Raw genomic sequence first — 22,228 nt, forward strand, 5'->3', positions numbered from 1 at the left:
TACATTTAAAACAGTATTTAGGAGAAAAACTGTTCTATTAAATATTTAGAAAGGCCAAAAATTAATTAACTATGCAGTCAGTCAACATAAAAAGCAGGAAGAAGAAAGAACACAAAGAATGTAAACAGAAGGAAATCGCAATAATGAAAACACAAAGAAAGAAAAAACTAAGTATAGTAACAAATCATAAAACTCAAAAATGTCAGATCTTCCCACATGCCAATAAATTTCATAACTCTCCAAGAAGACTATTGAGAAATGAGGAGGGAAGGAAGAACCGTTGGAGAAGGAGACAAAAAAAGAAAATTAACAAATAAAAACAATACAATTATATGTCTATTGGAAATCTAAAAGATGATAAAAATCTGACATATACCTTTAAGCTCTTTATTTGAATACTCAAAACTGTTCATATTACCTTACAGATTACAAAAATTGATTTGAGAAGAAATAAGCTCTATAGTTCTATTAGAAAGAAAGCAGAGTCCATAATGCAAAATATTACTGCAAGTACATAATAATTTCAATTAGTTATACAGAAGATTTCTACTGTATGTGTTAGGTACAGATCTTCAACGATATAATAACACTTCAAAAAAAGAAAGAGGGAATATTCCCACTTTATTCAATTTACCACAATTATAAAAAGACAGTGACTATAGGGAAACTAAAGACCAATTCCATTCATAAACAGAAACATCTTATTAAAAAATAGTCAACTAGATTCAGTGGTATATAAATCAAACAACACACAAGAAATAAGTTAGTTTTATCCTAGGACTTATAGGTAATGTTTAAATTAGAAAATACATAATGTCATTTACCATATCAAAATATTAATGGAGAATGGGGTCAAAGTTGTGGCTCAGTAGAAGAGGGCTTGCCTAGCATGCGTGATTTTGATAAACTCTCTATTTCTATAGTTTATGTGTAGTTTTTTTTAAGGATTTTCCTCTTAAATATCATTTGTAAAAAATGGTAGCTGTGATTTTTCCTTTTCTAGTCCTAGAAAAATTTATTTGTGTTTCTTCTCATTGTATCTTGTCTAGAACCTCCAGAAAGCAGTTAAGCAGAAATGGTTAGAGTAGGCATCCATATCCTGTTTAAAAATTTTAAGGGGATGCTTTGGATGATTCAACATAAGGAATATTTGTTGTTCTAGGTAGATATTCTTTATTAAGGTTCAAAACATACCCTTCCCACTACATTTGCTAAGTTTTTGTTTTATCATAAGTGTGTTAGTTCTTTTTATCATAAAATAATGATACATTTTTATCTAATTAAATATTAAGATTTTCTTTTACCATGATTATTAATTTTTTTCTTAGATAATTTTCTCCATTTTTAAAATTTTTTATTTTTTTAGTGTAGATGAACACAATACCTTTATTTTATTTGTTTTTATTTTTATATGGTGCTGGGGATTGAGCCCAGCGCCTCACGCGTGCTAGGCCCTGTTCATATTACCTTACAGATTACAAAAATTTATTTGGGAAGAAATAAGCTCTATAGTTCTATTAGAAAGAAAGAGCCTCAAAACAAGGGCATATCTAGGTTGTTTTGCAAACACATGGGAAGCTAGTGGGCTGCAAATGAATAGAAGGCGGAGAGAAGCAAGAAATAAGGACCAAGAGTTAAAAGGGGCCAGACCCACATAATCTCAGAAGTTATAACAACTTCACCTGTAACTTTAAGTAAGATAGGAAGCCACTGGAAATTTTTCAGCAGTGTCATGGATAACATGTTTTAAGATCATTCTGGCTGCTGTGCTTAAAAGACACGAAAGGAAAACAAAGACAGAAGTAGAGAGTAGTTAGAAGGATTGGAATAATCCAAGATAGATATGAGGACAGAACAAAGAAACAACAACAATGCTAGATGTAAGAAAAGATGAAAGTATAGACTTTTTTCAAAGATATAACCCAAATCATTTCTTTCATATTGAATGGGAGGTATGAGAGAAAGAGAGAAATGACTCAAGGATGACTCTAGAGATTTTCTGGCCAAAAAACAAAAAGAAAAGATAGAACTTCTATTATTTAAGACTGAAGAAAAATCACAGGAGAAATAATTATAGTAGGAAATTGATATCTAGTTGCACACGCCAAGTAGGCAACCCATTATATAAAAATGTAATTCGGAGAAGAGATCTCAGTAAATGATAGAAATGAAGGAGTCATTAACATATAGGTAGTAAAAGTCATGTCATACCTTGATAGTGATAAAACAGAGAAAATATATGTTCATGATAGAAGGAGGGAGAGGGAATGAAAGCAGCAATGAGAAGCAGAGATCATTTATCTGACCTCTGTCTAGGTCCAATAACATGACTGAGTATATAGTAGAACAATTTGTTCTGGTGGTGTTGTAAGACTTCATGTACTAGAGCTGGCTCATACTGACCCAAGAACTCTGTGAATATCAATTCCCAATTCTCATTCATTCAAATAAAATTATAGCCTGAAGATCTACAGTGTGAGTATTTATAGCACAGAAACTGGAAGACATTACAAATCCAGGCTTTTTTCTTCTTCTTTTTTTCAAAGAGCTGATCATTAAACATTTACTAGAACCCTACTGGCTACAGGAAAAACTACCTAATTTAGGGAAAGCTAAATTTTCATTAGCACAAAAGGAAAGGAATATTTCACTGCTCACTAACCTTGAGTTCCAATGAGTATAGAGAAAGAGTCAGGGAAGTCAGAAAAGAGGAAAGAGAGATTGGGTCAGAAAAAGTGATACAAGGTATCTTAGGGACGATGAGAGTTCTGAAAATAAAGGATGAAACGGGAATATTGAGCTTCTAATGAATACTAAGAAGAACATGGATAAAAGTGTAGATGTTGATGAAAGATGCATTGGAGGACGACAAGCCAAGAAGACTGTTGCTCAGAACTTCCCACTTGGCTCCCGCTGACAGAGGCAAGATGTTCTGTAGGTGGGTGGTCTTATTCTGAATGTTGGTGCACTCTGTTGTCTCTTGCCAATGATGTTCTGCAGAGGTGTAGTCTTATTCCAAGTTTGAGTATTCCCTCTCCACTCCTTCTGATGAAGAACTGGAGTTGGACAGAGGGTTGATCTTGCACTGAGCTCAAAAGCTCCCTCTTGAGTTCTGTTGAAGGAGGCCTCAAAGCCAAGAGAGGAACAGGTTATTTTATTTTAAGATAACATTTACAATAACAAAGTTATAAGACCTTAGAATTACATTTAATATGAACACTATAAGGTCTGTATAGAGAAAATTATAAAAATGTTAATGAAAAACATCTACAGAGAGTCAAGATACACAGGGCAATAAACCATGCTCATTCATTTATTCATGGAAAGATGCAATATCATAAAGATGCTGGAATCTTCACATTAATTTATAAAGTCAAAGACATTCCAAAAAAATCACAAGAAAAATAATATTTAAGGAATTTGGAAAGCCTATTTTAAAATTTATAAAGAAAAGATATAAAAGAATAGCTAACATGCTTCTAAAAATAAATATAAGGTTGAGGGAATTGACTTAAATAAAATACATTCAAACTTATTAAAAACTGTAATAAAAAGTGTACTACTGCAGGAGGAGTGAATAAACTCACCAATGAGAAGTCCAGAAGCAAATTCATGTATACATGGGAACTAAATAAATGATGGAGCTGGTTCTTCACTAGGGAGAAGAACCATATAATAAACTATACTAGGACAAGCAATTATCTGATGAAAAAAAGTAAAACTGGATTCCCACTATATTCCACATATACAAATTAATTTCAAGGTAATTAAATATTTAAAATAGAAAAGCAAATGACCTGTCCAGAAAAGATGGTGTAGAATCATCTCTCCACCTGCTCTTCCCTACTAAGTATAACTATAAACCCTAGCAATGATGTAAGAGACAATGTAAGGGGAACTCTGACAAGTTGAAACAGGTAGGATAACTGGTGATGCATGACAGGACTGAAGAAATAGTATAATGACAAGACATGTTACCATTTCCTACCCAACAGACAAAAAAGGTGATTCAGGCTTTATCCCCAACCTACCAACAAAAGGTAATGTTTTCTGTTCATGGTGGAAATCAAACTAGGAATCAAACAGGAAAATCTCTAAATAATTAGAAGCTGAACACACTTTATTAAAATCATCTATGAGAGTCACAGAGAGTAAAAAGAGGAAGACTAAAAAAGAAATGAAAACTATGTAAAACTAAATGAAAACCAAAATACAACATATTAAAATATATTGAACAAACTTTTAACCCACAAAACAGTTTGGATGAATCGCAAATGAAGTATGCAGAGGGTAAAAGTCAAGTCCAAAAAGTCAAAAAGTGTATTATTACATTTAAATATCAATCTTAAAATGAAAAAAATATAGACAGAGAACAGATTAGTGGTGGCCTAGGGTTAGGAATTGGGGGATAGGAGATAGAGGAAGGTAATAAGGGCTATAAATGGGCAATACCAGAATCCTTATGATTCTATATTTTCATTTTATCCATGTCATCATCCTGGTTATAATAGTGTACTACATTTTGCAAGACATTATTGTTGGTGAAATATAGAAAAAGGGTACAGAGAATCTCACTGATTTATATTTTACAAGTGCATGTGAATCTAAAACTATATACAGATAAAAAGGTTAAGTTTTCTAAAAAATATAGGCACAGTGGAATATAAAATTTAAATAAAATCTGTAAATTAAATAAAAGCAATGTTATCAATGTTAACCTCTTAATTTAAATAATTATATTGTGCTTTTGTAAGCAAAGTCTGTTTTTAGAAATTATAGATTGAAAAAAATTCCTTAAGCAAGTAACAACAAATGTTAACATAAAAAGATGCACTGATAAAGCTGATTACATTAAAATTAAGAATTTACGATCATTAAAAAAATCATAAATAAATAGAAAATATAAGTCCCTAATCTGGAACAAGATAATCTGCATTCATAAAATTGATTAAGACATTTTTGCTCATAATCCACTTGAATCAAAGTGTGAAATATGATATGTCAAGAACTATGTAATGTTTTAAACAACCAACAATAAAAATTAAAAATAAAATAAAAAATAAATGTATCTTTTGAAAGATACATTTTATTTTTTTTAATTTTTTTAGTTGTAGTTAGACACAATACCTTTATTTTACTTATTTTTATGCAGTGCTGAAGATGGAACCCAGTGCCTTGCACATGCTAGGTGAACCCTCTACCACTGAGCCACAGCCTCTGCCCAACCCCCAGAAAGATACATTTTAAATGATACATTTCAAAAATGTATCTCTTGAAATTAATGAAGAAATATATATTTGTATGTCAAACATATTTCAAATATTTTTTAAAGACCAACAATCTTAACAGAAAAATGGGCAAAAGTTATGAAGTATTATTTCACAGAAGCTAATACACGAATTGCCTATAATAAAAAAATCACATGTCACATTTAGTAATCAGAAAAATGAAAATTAAGATCTAATAGGGTAATGCTTTAATCATTATATTGGCAAAAAATCAAGAACCCTGGTAAATATCAATTGTTGGCAAGACTGCACAGTAATAAAGAATTCTGGGGAAGGTCTGTAAATATGACCAATTGGTTTGAAAAGAATATGACACGATCTAGTAAAATCTCAATCTCCATTCCCAGATTTAATGCCCTACAGAAAAAGTTCCATAGATTCCCAGGGAGATGTATAGAATAATCTCCATGATATCACTGTCTAATAAACCAAGACTTTGGAAGCAATCTGAACATTCTTTAACAACAGACATAGAAATAAATGCTATAAATTGTACTATAGCCACATATAGCAATGTGGAAGAACCTTAAAAACAAAACACTAAGTCAAAAAGCAAGTAGCAGAAAACTACATACACTGCATTTCATGTCATCTACTTTGTCATATATGTATTTCATTTATACATTATATTCAAATACACATGTCTCAATTAATCATTAATTAAATATATTTATTTTAAACTGTGGCATCATAAATTGTATTTTAAAATATGGATACTATATTGATTGAAGTTTTCAAAATGTTGTAAATCCTGAGCATATTTTTTCACTACAAATTCATTTCCATATTTTCTAAATTATTTGTGGTTTTACATATAATTCAAAATAAATGGTAGAGTTTAAGACCTAAGAATAATCAGCATCTCTTTTGTTCTGATTCACATTTACTTCTTTTTATTTAGTGTAATAATGTAAGTATATTTTTTAATTTTCTACTCAAAACAGAAGTAAACACATTGATTTAATTTTTATCTATTTAACATGGCACAATACTTTGAATAAATATACTGTTAATATATTTCCTGAGGAATTTTTAAGTAAATTACTTCAACTGTTGAAGACATCACCAATGTTTTCAAATTATTATTAAAATTCCCTTGGCACACAATGATAGGTTTCTTCACACCTTCTACATTATAAAACCCTGAAAAAATGCAAAACTATTTTCTTATCAACTACATATATGAAAATTAGAATGGTTAACATTCTGATGCAATATTTTAAATTACTGGAAAATATCAATCAGATCCTAGATTGATGCCAGAGTCACAAAGATTCTTTAGGCAAAAATAAAAATAGCTGCATAGAAATATTCCAGAACATGGGGGTAAACGCAACTAAATTCAATGTAATAAATGCAAGGTATCAGCTGAAAACTCTTGAAGACCACCATTATGAGAGGCATAATACAAGGACACATGCCATCACATGAGAATTGATGGGAATCCTCTCTCTACATTTTCATACAATTTTATTTAAACTATAATCTATTTTATATAATTACTACTGGCAGATGTCATAATAAATATATTAAACAAGATTCCATTTGTTAGCTGAGCAAAGTAGTGCACACATGTACTTCTAGATCCTCAGAAAGCTGAAGTAGGAGAATCACTTGAGCCCACAAGTTTAAAATGAGCCTAGGCAACATAATGAGACTCACATTAAAAAACAAACAAAAAATCCATTTCTTTTTTTTCATTAAAGGAATCAAAACAGAGAACAGCACCCAAAGAAGTCGAGAGTTGTATACTTTTAATGAGCATTTAAGCACTTTCAAATATATATCAGAGGATGTGCAAATGTTATAGAGTACAGAAAAATTAGCCACCATCGATTTCTAAGTTCCATACTGCTATTTGTATATTAACTAAATTAGGAAAACTATACCTACAATTAGGTAAATCTTTTGCTAAATTATTCATGCCATTACATAATGAAATGACTACATGGTTAAAAAGTAATAAATACGGAAGTCTTTAAAAGAATTATAGTCAGTAGATTCATATAGTACTTTAAACAAAAGAGAAAAATAGTATTAAAAATTAAAGATCGGGGGGGCTGGGGTTATGGCTCAGTGATAGAGCACTTGCCTCGCACATGCAAAGCCCTGGGTTCAATCCTCAGCACCATATAAAAATGAATAAATAAATAAAGTTATAAAAAAAATTGAAGATCATTTATCTTAACCTGTAACCTTTTCTATAGAAACACTATCATTACCTAAGTATAAATTCTCTAATAGGAACTGTGTTAGAGATCTTACATATATTATTTCATTTCCTGACAAAAACTCTTTGATGAATATATTATTCTTAGTGTTTAGAAATGAAAACATGAAATAACATGCTATGTTTGTACAAGAAATAAGTGGTAGATCTGGATTTCAATTATAGATTAGACTTCACAGAATATTGCACACTCTTAAAACAGCATCTACTGAAGTATATGCTATATAGTATGTTGGTAGATTCTATGCTGAAGGCAAACAGATTATGATAGTTAACTTATGCAAAGTTAAACTATGAAAGAACTCAATGAAGGCTAAAAATATATTCCTTTAACAAAATATATCATTTCTAAATATCTAACTGAATTAAAATAAATGGATTAAAATGAAAACTCACCCATAGCTTATGAGAAAATTGTTGTTTTAATAGCTATATTTATGGTATTAACTAAGTTTTAAAAAGTAATTTTTATATAACATGTATTATTAATGATAAAATAAATGAATAAACTAATGCATCTAAAATTATTAATTATAAGTTATTAATGAAAATTTAAATCCATTTCTAAAGGTTTAGGAAAAGTTTTGTCTTATAATAAGATATAATAAGGTATAATAATTGTGGCTAATTCAATCATTGTTGCCTGAGCATATAATCTAAAAATTTCAGTAAAAACTTTTTAACTGCTCTTCTAAAAAACATTTAATTTTTATTTAAATAGTAAGATGATGTGAAACTACCCAGAAATGAAACAGGTATTTTTTTAACTGGCTACATTTGAATTATTAAGATATAAAATATCATAAAAAATTTTATACACACTATAATGTTTATGAATCAGTTGATGCCTTAATTATATGCCCTCTTCAGCATATCCTCTGTTTCTATCCATCCAAAGAAAACATTTTATTTTTCCCAAATTTTTTATTATACTAAAATCACATAAGATTTATGCTTTTAACAAAGTTAAGGATAGAGTAGTTCAGGGGTTATAATGGCATTTATAACTGTGAAATTACCCTCATCCACATCCCAAACAGTTTTCATCTTGTAAAACCGAAAATCTATACTCACTAAATAATAACTCCTCATTTTCCATTTTACCCAGCTCTGACAACCATCATTCTATACTCTCTGTATCCAGAAATTTTACTACATAAAGCATAAGTTTGACAAATCAATAAAATGGAATCAGACAGCATTTGTCTGTTACTGGCCTGTTTCACGTAACATAATGCCCATGCTATGTACTATAGCATGTACTTCATATCCATGTTCTTGCCATTTTTTTTTGTCTATTGTAAATAACATGCTATGAACATGGATATATAAATACATCTTTAAAATCCTCCTTTCCATTCTATGGTATAGTAATCAGAAGTGTAATTGCTGAATCATATGGTAAATACTAATTCTATTTTTAACTTTTTGAGGAACTACCATACTGTTAAACATTTTTTCATGTGCTTATTAGCCATTTTTATACCTTCTTTGGAGAAATCTCTAAAGCAGACGGAGATGCTAGGGAGAAGTATGAGACAATACATTTGAAAATCTTAAATCTTCAGATTTCCCTGAACTCCCTGGACCCATAGAAGTGGCCTTGCTCTCCATGTTAAAACTAGCATGCTTCCCTTGACCAAAGACAATTCAAATTCTTCTGCCTTGAAAGACAACACATATCCTTACAAAATATTCCTCATCCTCTCTTCTGGCCAATATATCAAAATCTATTTAAGTCACGATAAAACCTTGCCTAAAATGTAATTACTCTGTTAAGGCATTATAAGAACTACTCCTAAAGGAACTTTAGGAATGAGCCAACATTTATTTGTAGTGCAGGACATATATGTAGGCTTAGATTATGATGAGACAGGGAACTAGAAAATAATGTCAGATATAGGAGAATTTATCAGTATGAGAGTAAAATCCTATGATATAGGATTTAATGCCCTAGACAAGGACCCTGATTAGTATGATCTGAGGGAGGATGGTTCTTAGAAAGTTGGAAAGAAATGACAGATTAAATAAAGTGTAAACACAAGTCGACCATAACAAATGATGGAAGGAGGCTCAAAAATCTCAAAGTGAGCATGTACAAGAGAACACAATATGCAAAGTGAAAAATTCCGTGAGATAACCCTGTACACAGATGACCAGAAGAAACAACAGTTAGTAAAGCAATAAGAATTGCACTGGTGAGAGGGGCAGTAACATCACTGAGAATCTCAGTGGTGATTCCACTCTAGGATGATAATAAGAGATGTCATTGATGAACTAGACTTCCTGAAAGCAATGGAAAGATCCTCTGAATGTAGTGGTCAGGCAAAGCAAAGTGGGTATAATGTTAGAAAAAAGCAATGAAGTCAGAACAGCTGTTAGTATGGTGTTAACCATAAAAAATTAGGGAGACAGTAAAATATAACATCTTTAGGGGCCAGAACAATGGGAAATCAACAGGCATAATGTTGTTCAGTCTATACAACCATAAAAAAATGAGAATGAAACATCAAGATGCTGAGGGCAGGCACCTCATTAAAAAGTCACAAATGATTGTCTGTATTCCATGCCTGGACCATTTTCATCCACTGAACTTACTGACTATAGGAGAAGTCGAATCTCCAGGAAAAAAGATCCTGCGAAGAGACAGTAACTATACACAATGATTTTTACATTCTTCCCCCAAAAGTATCAATGGCCATTTACTCAGGAAACTATACTTTAGAAAAGAAAGAATACTCAAACATTGTGAGACTACTGACACAGAGACTAGCATGGTATTAACATTTTGGAACTCACAGGGTTATAATGTCCCTGATTATACATTATTGTTGAGGTCAGAATATAAAGGGAACAGATTATAAATAGGGAACTTTTTAAGTCTGACTCACAATGAGATAGGATCCATGAACACATCTACTAGTCATTTCGCAATCTCCAAATGAACAATTTGAAAGTATACACTTAATAGTTGGCAGATCTCCCACATTTATTCTTGGCTTGTAGGATAAGGGTTTTTATAGAAGGGAATGCTAAATGGCAGCATTTAAAACAACTCCCTTTCCTAATCAAGATAATAATAAGTAACATGCTTACTGGAGAGGTTTGTAGAAAGTGGCAGAGATTAAACAAAGGATGTAAATATTGTAGTTCCCATGATATTCTCAGATAATACCCCAATCAGATCTCTATACAAACAAAGATCCTGGAAGATAACAGTAGACTACTGCAAATTTAACCAAGCAGCAGCCTAAACTGCAGTTGTTCTGCTTCATGTGGCATCTTTGCAACAGCAGATTAAAGGTACTCAAGTAAATGGTGTGCAGCCATTAATTTGGCAAATGTGTTCTTTTTCATCCTATCAGAAAATAAGATTTGAAGCACTGTACATTCAATTCAGTACACAATAATATATGTTTATATTCCTTCTCAGGTTAACATTCCTACCCACAGCCATAAAATAGTCAGAAGTGATCTGTGCTGTCAAAAAATATCATAGAACCTCATTAATCATTATGTTCATCATAACAGATAAACAAGATGTTTACAGAGGTTTACTAAACTTTGGATTTCATGATAAATATACAAAAGAGGTGGTTGGTGCAAACAGAAGGACAATAATTCATGGCTCATATTTTTTTACTATCTATAGATATGCTTAAGGATAGGGACAGTTTTAGAATGTCAAGAAAACTTAAGGTCCCATAAACTTGTAAAAAGAATCTTCTACTACACTTCCATGGTAACCTATTCAGACTTCATATCCACTCATGAGTGCATACCATGATTTAAGATGATTCGTATGATCTTTATGCAAAACAATTAAGATCTATAAAGTAAACAAAGTTGTAATTTAGACATCTCTGCCAACCAATTAGACCCTTAAATTCATTTTGCACTGCATTATGAAAAGCTAAGAATAAGTGAAGCATGAAATTAAGCCAAGGTGGGTCAACAAGGTGCTAAGCACTCTGATCTAAGTATTATGTGAGGAGGTACATTTTTTTCTGGGATATAGGGTTTGTGCCATACGTGGTATCTTTACTGGAGCAGATCAAAACACTCCCTAATACTTATGATGAGGCTACTGATTTCATAAATGCTTTCTTCTCAATTCCCAGAGTAACGGTAAATTTTTAAAGTTGCTTTTACATAGCAAAGTCAGCAATAAAACTAACATCTTTTGCCCAAGGCAATATAAACTCCCCTACTCTTTTAAAATATAGTGATCTTGAACATCTTTATGTTCTACTACATCAGAAAAAATCACCTTAAATGGGTATGATGAGCAGAAAGTGATAAGTGTCCTATATGTCTTAGACACGTGTGCCAGAAAATAAATAAACATGAAAGAAAGGCTGAGGCCTAGAGCATGTGCAATATTACTTCTAAACAAAAGGGAAGTCAATGTATGTTTTATCCTCTATCTTGCCAACATGGTTTAAACAATCTCTGAACTAAGTAAAACTTTGCAATAGAAGATACACTGCCTCTTGGGCCTTACAACCTAGCAGATCTACTGGTTCTCAAACTGCTATGGAAAATGTGGATGCTGTAGAGGTCTATAACAAGCCCCAATAGGAGAACCACAGTACTGATTATTTTAGACTTCTGGAGAAAAGTCACTTTCATCCTTATTAATAAATATTATTAACTGTTTTCCTTTTAGGAATTAGCTCCTACTATGGTCATGAGCTCTGGCAGAAAATGTGAACACTTTTTTTAATTTTTATTTTTTTTAGTTGTAGGTGAATACAATACCTTTATTTTATTTATTTATATGTGGTACTGAGGATTGAACCCAGTGCCTCACATGTGCTACGTGAGCACTCAAACTGCTGAGCCACAAACCCAGCCCAAAATGGTGAACTTTTAATACAAAGTGACTTCATGGCCTGGATTGCTCAACATGTATCAGAAGCATAAAGGCATGAATCTAGACATGCAAACAATAATTCACTTTAAATAGCAAGAATTATAATTGAAATTGAGCCTGAGCACATCAACAAAGCACAAATAAACTCCATTGTATAGATGGTTCAGACTTCCAAACTTCTGTTCCCAGTTCAATGCTATATCTCCCTCACTATGACATTCTTTAAGATAATAGAAAAAATTCTATCATGGTTTCCAGATGAACAAGTAAATTCAGTGCACTATAATTCTATCAAGGTAAGTTCTTAATTTTAAGTGGTAGATGGAAAGCCTTCATGTAAATAGAAATTTGGGCACTATATATGGCCATCTACTTTGCCATGTAAGATGGATCTATATTTATTTCTTCGCAGTGGCTCTCATTTTGGCTGATTGGTTAGGGGTTTATAGAAAAATAACACTAGCAATTTTGAGATAAAATCTAGGAAAACAGTGGCAGGATCTCTTAAAATGGGCAAAAGTATGAGAACATCTGGGTCCCATTGGTATACTAATCAAAAGACATACCTTGCAGATAATGTCTTCAATTGTCAGGTAGATAATGTGCCCTTTCCTGTGAATGTTGTTCTTTCTCCTTGCTTGTGTATTCAATGGCTTATATAGGCACTTTCTTAAGATGGAAGTTATGCAAAGGCTTAATAAGAAGAACTTTCTTTAAGCAAAGTTCACCTGGCTAGCATCCAATGCTGAATGTCTAGTTTGCCAACAGAAGCGAACCAGGAACCTTTGTCATCTAGGGGCAGTTTCATTATATTGGACCACTTCCAATTTAGAGAGCTAGGGATGTGTTTTCACTGGACAAAATATATATTTTTTGTAGATTCAAAAACATAAAGACAACTATAAATTTTCCTCCAAGCCTTCCTCAAAGGACAGTGACAATTTACTATGGCAACTGTTGTACCTCAGACCTTTCAGAAATAATTAGAAACTGACTCTGAATGGATACCCTTTCCTGAGCACTCAAAAATGGTGGTTATGATCTAACACCTGTGGAATTAGTGGTAGACTGTCACCCAGCAACAGTTATATAGAAAAATGCAGTCATTTATCAAAAGTTCAGTGATTATTTTAGTTTAAAAAAAATAACCTCCAATGTTGTTTTTAGATAGTCAAAAAAATCAAGGGTTCACAGAGATAGAAAGAGCTCTTCTCATTATTATATCTTAAAGTCAGCCTGTAGACGTTTTTCTTCCTATCCTCAACAACCCGACTCTGTTAGATGGGCTTAATTTGAAAGGGAAGAATGCTTCCACCTTGGCATATTGGATAGGTGCCATCAAATTGGAAGTTAAGTCTACCATTTAGGATTCAGGGATCTCTGCGACAGTTCAGCTCTCAATTACTATGTAGATATTTGGGTTACTGCTAAATGATGGTCTTAGAGAGGACATTCTGGATCCCAGAATAAAAAAATGGGGATATATATCTCATTACTTCCACATTAAATAGTAAATGTCAAAGGAAAGTTACAGTATAAGACGGCAGTTTCACTACATATTCAGACTCTCCAAGATTGAAGATTCAAATCACGAGGTAAACAATTCCAATAAGCCAGGGTGCTAACTATGCAAAGGCAAACACTGAATGAGAACTAGAAAGAAGGAAGAAGCATACTAGCTATGCAACATGACAGAAAACAGACTGCTCAGCTATGAATATTTTTAAAATATATATATATTAAATATATATATATTTTTTTTCTTGTCCCTCCCCTAATATGTGTTAGAAGGTCTTTCCTTACAGTCATGTCTTCCATGGCTCCATCTACTAGAGAGCTCTTTTCTCAACAATATAACTCCTATCAGATGGCCCCAACTTTTGGACTCTTATTTTCCCATTGTGCTTCCAATATAAGATGGTAGCAATGTCCTGCTATTATCCAGCTCTAGACTTTCTCTGTGTCTTCTGACACCTTAACTCTTCTATCATCTCTGTAACCATCTTTAAGTCATTGTGAACAAAAGACCTAAAGCAGTTCTGTTTTCCTACTGAAGTTCTTAACATTTTCCTAACTTTACCTAAAGATGACAAACATCAGAGAAATTCACCAAATAACTGCTTTAGAATTTAAAAGCAGAGAAATAATTTCCCTTACCTACTTTATTCTCCCTTTTACCCAAAGGATACGTATAGTATCCTCCTTTGCATATAGACTTTTGCATATAGACTAAAACTGTTCCCTAAATAAAGTAAACAAACTACTGGGGTGATATGCATGTATATGGTGGAACTCAACTGAAAAGCAAAGTCTGGAGTAATGGTAGAGCCTTCCTCTCATCACTAGTAATATGTGGCATCTTACCATGAGGAAAGGTACAGGAGGATATGGGGAAAGGGGAGAAAAGGAAAGTCAGTATAAGTAAAATACACTGTTTCAAATCCAAAGTTCCATAATTGCTGCATTTACTGAGCCAAGGTAAGTATTTCATTCAGCTTAACCTCTCCATCTGCTCTGCTCCAGTTTTTCTGACATGTGAATCTCCCACCCACTAACAAAGAACCTACAGTCAGTCCTCAAGTCCTTTGGGTATAAACTGAGGAGTGGGATAACTGGCATCAAATGGTAGTTCTATTCCAACTCTTCTGAGCAATCTCCGTACTGCTTTCCAATTGCACCAATTTGCAGCCCCACCAGCAATGTCTGAGTGTACCTTTTCCCCCCAAACCTCACCAACATTTATTGTTGTTTTTATTCTTGATAACTGCTACTCTTGAATGAGTGAGATGGAATCTCAGGATAGTTCTGAGTGCATTTCTCTAATTACTAGAGATTTTGAGCATTTTTTTATATATTTGTTGATCATTTGTATTTCTTCTTCTGTGAAGTGCCTGTTCAGTTCTTTGCCATTTATGGATTGGGTTACTTAAGTTTCTGGGTTGTTGTTGTCATTGTTGTAGACACAATACCTTTGCTTTATTTATTTATTTTTATGTGGTGCTGAGGATTGAACCCAGTGCCTCAACATGCGCTAGACAAGCACTCTACCACTGAGCTACAACCCAACCCTGGTGTTAAGTTTTTTGAGTTCTTTATATATCCTGGATTTTAATGCTCTATCTAATGTACATGTGGTAAAGATTTTCCTCTCATTCTGTAGGCTGTCTCTTCATATTATTGTTTTCATTGCTGTGAAGAAGTCTTTTAGTTTGATTCCATCCCATTTATTGATTATTGATTTTACTTTTAATGCTTTAAGAATCTTGTTAAGAAAGTCAGTTCCTAAGCTTATATGGTAGAGATTTGGACCTACTTTTTCTATTAAGCACAGGGTCTCTGTTCTAGTGTCTAAGTCCTCGATCCACTTTGAGTTTTGTGCAGGGTGAGAGATAGGGGTTTAGTTTCATTTTGCTACATGGATTCCCAGTTTTCACAATACCATTTGTTGAAGTGGCTATCTTTTCTCCAATATGTTTTTGGCACCTTTGTCAAGTATAAGATAACTGTATTTATGTGGGTTTGTCTCTATGTCTTCTATTCTGTACCATTGGCCTATGTGTGTTGTGTTACTATGGCTCTGTAGTATAAGGTCTGGTATGGTGATGCCTCCTTCACTTTTCTCACTAAGGATTACTTTGGCTATTCTCTGTCTCTTATTTTTCCAAATAAATTTCACGGTTGCTTTTTCTATGAAGAATGTCATTGGGATTTTAATAGGGATGGCATTAAATCTGTAAAAGTTTGTGGTAGCATGGCTTTTGACAATATTAATTCTGCCTATCCAAGAACATGGGAGATCTTTCCATCTTCAAAGGTCTTCTTCTATTTCTTTCTTTAGCGTTCTGTAGTTTTTATTGTAGAGGTCTTTTGCCTTTTTTGTTATATGGATTCCCAAATATATATATATATATTTAATTTTCTAATTTCTCTTTCAGAGGATTCATCACTGATGTATAGGAACACATTTGTTTTATGGGTATTAATTTTTATATCCTGCTACTTTGTCGAATTCATTTATTCATTCTAGAAGTTTTGTGGTGGAATTGCTTGAATCTTATAAATATAATAGAATGATATCATTGGTAAATAGTGATAGTTTTGAGTTCTTATTTTCCTATTCATATCCCTTTAATTTTCTTCTTCTGTCTAATTGCTCTGGCTAGAGTTTCAAGGACAATGTTGTCTAAAAGTGATGAAAGAGGGCATCCTTATCTCATTCCAGTTCTTAGAGGGAATGCTTTCACTTTTTTTTTTTTTTTTTACATTTAGAATGATGTTGGCTTTGGGTTTACATATATAGCTGTGGTTACAATGTTAAGGTATGTTACTATTATCTCTAGTTTTTCTAGTGTTTTGAACATGAAGAGGCACTGTATTTTGTCAAGTACTTTTTAATGTATCTATTGAGATAATCATATGATTCTTGTCTTTGAGTCTACTGATGTGATGAATTAAGTGTATTGATTTGTATATATTAAACCAATTTTGCATCCGTGGGAAGAACCCAACTTGATCATGGTGCACTAACTTTTTAATATGTTTTTTCATGCAATTAGCCAGTATTTAATTAAAGATTTTTGCATCTATGTTCATCAGGAATATTGCTCTTTAGTTATGTTTTCTTGATGTATCTTTGTTTTGGGCATCAGAGTGATACTAGCTTCACAGAATGAGTTTGCAAGTGTTCTCTCTTTTTCTATTTGTGGAATGACTTAAGATGTATTGGTATTAATTCTTCTTTGAAGGTCTTATAGAACTCAGCTAAGAATTCACCAGCTCCTGGACTTTTCTTAATTAGTAGTTTTTGATGGTGTATTCTATTTAATTGTTTGAAATTGATCTGATTAAATTGTGCATGTCCTCCTGATTCAGTTTAGGTAGGTCATATGTCTCTAGAAATCTGTGGATGGCTTCAAAATTTTCTATTTCATTGAAGTACAAATTTTCAAAATAGTTTCTGATTATCTTCTGCATTTCAATAGTGTCTGTCATGTTATTTCCTTTTGTCACTAATTTTAGTAATTAGATTTTTCTCTCTCTTCATTAGAATGGTTAAGGGTTTATCAACTTTATTTTCTCAAAGAACCAACTCTTTATTTTGTCAATTTTTTGAGTTGTTTCTTTTTAAAAAAGAGAGAAAGAGGAAGGAGAGAGAGAGAGAGAGAGAGAGAGAGAGAGAGAGAGAGAGAAAGAGAGAGAGAGAATTTTTAATATTTATTTTTCAGTTTTCGGTGGACACAACATCTTTATTTTATGTGGTGCTGAGGATCGAACCCAGCGCCCTGCGCATGCCAGGCGAGTGTGTTACCGCTTGAGCCATATCCCTAGCCTTGAGTTGTTTCTTTTGTGTCAATTTCAATAATTTCAGTTCTGATTTTAATTATTTCCTGTCTTCTGCTGGTGGTATTGATTTGCTCTTCTTTTTCTAGGACTTTTGAGATTTAATATTAGGTCATTTATTCATTATCTTTCTATTCTTTGAGTGAACAAACAGTGCAATGAACTTTCCTCTTAGCACTGCATTCATAGTGTTCCAGAGATTTTTATATGTTGTATCACTATTCTCATTTACCTCTAAGTATTTTTTTTATTTCATCCTTGACTTCCTCTGCTATCCATTTGTCACTCAATAGCATATTATTTAGTCTCCAGGTGTTAAAGTAGCTTCTATTTTTTATTTTATCGTTGATTTCTAATTTCATTCTATCATGATCTGATAGAATGCAGGGTGGTATCACTATTTTTTTTCATATTTCCTAAGAGTTGCTTTGTGGCATAAGATATGGTCTATTTTAGAGAAGAATCCAAGTGCTGCTGAGAAGAAAGGGTATTCAATCACTGATGGATGAAATCTTCTATGTATGTCTGTTAATTATAAATTATCAATTGTATTATTTAGTTCTATAGTTTGTTTAGTTTTTGTTTGGACAATCTATTCATAGTAAGAGAGGAGTGTTAAAGTCATTCAGTATTATTATGTTGTGGTCTATCTGTTGAAATTGAGTAGGGTCTCTTTGATATATGTAGTTGCCCCATTGTTTAGGGCATTGATATTTACAATTGTTATGGCTTATTGTTGTATAATTCCCTTAAGCAGTATGAAATGTACTACTTTGTCCCTTCTGATTCACTTTGGCTTGAAGTCCACTTTATCTGATACAAGTATACAAACCCCTCTCTTGCTTAAGCCATCCATGAGAGTGATGTTTCCTTGCCATTCTTCCACCTTACTCTGTGGATGTCTTTGCTTATGAGGTGAATGTAAGAGAAATCTCTCATGTGAGTGATATTCCTCCAAGGCTTGGGGATGAGAGCCATAGTCCAAAACCCAGTGTAAGCCTCTAATAAGAAATCCCACTGATGTTTGTTCTTTGTATCTGGAAAGCCCAGTATGGATCAGTGCCTAATTTGCATTCTATGACATCAAGGGAAAAAGCTTACTCAGATGGAAAACTACTTCCCTTCTAACCATAAATGCAGATACTAGAATACAATAGCAGGAGAAATATTGGTCAGAAGTTTTTTTAAAAAATATCACAAAGGGTGACCTGACAGGAACAAAAGACAAGTAAGGAAAAAAAAACTATATATATATATATATATATATATATATATATATATATATATATATATATATGAAGATATATCACTAGTGGGAATAAAGAGAGGTGACCCACCAGGAAGTACTGCTAAAGGAAAAAAAAATTCCTCAAAGGAGCTGGTATGGGAGTATGAAGAAGCTGATAGTGTTCATCAGAAAAGGGACTTTCAGTGTTATTTCTTTGAAAAACTAAGAAAAGTAAGAAGTTATAAGAAAAAAAGAAATAATGAGAGAGGACAAAGTGAGAAATAAGTAACAAGGACCACTGAATGTAAGCTAGGGAAGTGGCTATATTTAAAAAAGCAGTCTCTGTGCTCATTTAATTTGGATATTCCATTTCCTTCTCTGTGGTTTTAATCATGATAGTTAATTCTACAGTAAATTATATTTACTTAAAGAAAATGCACTTAAATGTTGTTTTGTGCAATTAATTTATACTACTAATTTACAGATAAAGCATAGAAAATAGAATTATGATGGTACTATATATACTAATATAACTCAAATCAGTAAAGTGACCTGTCTCTTAATTTCCACAAGGTAGTCAATAAATAGCATCTAAAGTGAATAAAACATAAACTGGAAACTGAACTCAGGTACATTATAATAACAGCTGCAAGAAAATTATAAGAAAAATATTAATAAAAATGATTATTCAGTGAGGATGAGAAGGCTTCACTTTATCCTATACCTAGGCTCTTAATTAAGGCCTCATTTTCTTTTATCGAATTGTAGGTATTACATTAAATATTTTAATGCAATAACAAAAACGGAAATACTATGCATAAATGTATAATATGACTACTATATTATCATAGTTTTCATCACATGAAAAATCAACCTTGAAAAAAAATCAACCTTGCGTTTACTAATATGGTTTTATAAGCCATAAGCAGTTAATGAATAAATCAACACATCATTTCTAAGCATGATGCACTACTTAAAAGAATACTTATACCAAGAGAAGATGAAACATTCTTGATGACAATCACAACATCATCAAAAATTCTTAACTCTTATTTGCCTCTATCTCTAATACCATAATCCATGAATTAATAGTGAAGATAGATAAAGAGTAAAACAGTAATTTGAATATCATCCAAAGATTATTTTGTCAAGAACTTAGTATAACCTATAACTGTTTGTTTATTTTATTTGAATATTTATACAATAATTGAGTCTAGTGTAAACCTTCAAGGGAAAGTTATTGATATTATCTAAGTAAATGCTATAATTTGAGTTTATAAAAATCTCTTTTTGAATTACTACCACTAACATTAGAATTATAAATATTTCCATTTTACAACAAATGCCAGATGTAGAACTCTCTGGCAACAACCATCTTTATAAGAAAATTCATTATCTCAGCTAGAATTTTCATAACAAGAAACTAAACCCCTTGTACTTCTTATGTAATTTTCTTTCTTCTTAAATTTCATTTCATTGACCAGATAATTTTAATATCATTATTATACAAGATTTAAATTATAGGTCTAATTGCAAAGCAAAAATACTCCAGATACATACAAATTCTTAAATGAGGCATGATTCTGTTGCATGTTATTCTAAAGGAAAAGAAAACTGAGAAAAGTTAGAAATTCTACTATTAAAAAGAGAAACTACAAGAGATGTTTTGGGAGTTATTTCTTTTATATAGCATTAATTTTAAGCAGAAAATTGAGTGTGGTACAGAGATGCTTTGAGGTGTCTTAAACACTAATAAAGCATGTGTCTCCAAATTAACTAGTTACTAGTAATAATTGCGGACTTCAATTTTCCCTCCATAAACCCAGAGGATTATTATATATAACCACTAAGTTTCTTTTCTAGTTAAAAAAATGATGCTATATAAGTGCATGGATCTAAATATGTGAGAATTAAGGTAAAGTTAATGTATAAACATGAATAAATATCATACCTTTGCATTGTCTTTCATCTTTGTTTTACATTTGTTTTGTTCCCTGGCTTTACGAAGACCTTTCTGAGTAGGACCTTCTGGCATATTTTCTTTTTCAATACTGTGACCAACTACAAGAAATAAAATTTAATCTTAATTTTTGTAATATTTATTTTTTAAAAAATACGATAATTTTCAAATGTTAATCATAGTCTTATTAATACATATATTTATTAAATATAAAACAAATGATAGTCACACCAACCAAAATACTTTAAGTGGGGTCTTCAAAATTCAGGTCCCAAAAATGCAGGGTGGCATTAGAGGTTTTGTGTATTTATAAATAAAGTGAGAAAAGGCCAAGGCAAAGAAAAAGAAATAAAATTTTCCGAGTGGAATTATATAATAAATACAAGACTTTTAAAAGGAGAATTTCATAATAATAAAATTTTATTATCTATGATTCTTGATGTTGAGAGAAACAGACAAGAAAAAAACACAAGGTACTATTCACACCTAGTTGTAACTCTGATTACCTAACTATCCAGGACTTCAGCAATCTTATAGAACCAAGTGTGTGTGTGTGTGGGCGGGGGGGGGCGGTTGTGATGGGAAAAGTCTTTTCTTTCATATCTTTCACTATTCATATTTAGGTACACATAATTTATACCTATATTTATAAATAAAAACTTGATTTCAAATAACTAATAAGGTTTTATTCATTAGCACACAAATAAAAGAAATTACTCAATGTCATAAATCACAAAACTGGCTGGGCACACTGATGCATGCCTCTAATCCCAGCAGCCTGGGAGGCTGAGGCAGGAGAATAACAAGTTCAAAGCCAGCGTTGGCAATTTAGCAAGTCCTTAAACAACTTAGTGAGATCATTTTAAAATAAAAAATAAAATGGGCTAGGTATGTTGCTCAGTGATTAAGCATCCCTGGGTTCAATATCATTGGTGTCAAAAAAAAATCACAACGCTAGATTCATAATACAGAAAAGATTACATACACAAAAATGCACGGACGATTTCAATGTCTAGGCGCTTTTAACAGATCTTGAGGTTATAAAAGCAAGGGAGCACACAACTGGCATTTATTTTTTTCTGGATATAATTTTTCCAATTAGTATCAGCTTTAGATAAAGCAGAAGATCCTCCAAATTACCTCCACAATAACAGAAAAACAATGTTCCATGAACCAGCATTACACAACAGAATTAGAAAGTCTTGAGTATCCAGACTGTCTGTCCTCTGGCAATGTTGCTACAAGTTACAGTTCCACAGTATCTTGGAAGTCAAAGTCTCAAATAAAGGCTGCAATTACAGCTTGC

At 32.2% G+C, this 22,228-nt stretch overlaps 1 protein-coding gene across 1 annotated transcript in view; it reads right to left on the minus strand.

Annotated features, from left to right (window-relative positions):
* Positions 1–22,228, minus strand: part of Spag16 (sperm associated antigen 16) — an 895,679-nt gene that overhangs the window by 804,700 nt on the left and 68,751 nt on the right. The window contains exon 9 of the mRNA XM_076866456.2: positions 20,914–21,023. Coding sequence (XP_076722571.1) covers positions 20,914–21,023 — 110 coding nt within the window. The remainder of the gene's footprint in view (positions 1–20,913; positions 21,024–22,228) is intronic.

Source organism: Callospermophilus lateralis, chromosome 9, assembly GCF_048772815.1.
Source record: "Callospermophilus lateralis isolate mCalLat2 chromosome 9, mCalLat2.hap1, whole genome shotgun sequence".
NCBI classification, from domain to species: domain Eukaryota; kingdom Metazoa; phylum Chordata; class Mammalia; order Rodentia; family Sciuridae; genus Callospermophilus; species Callospermophilus lateralis.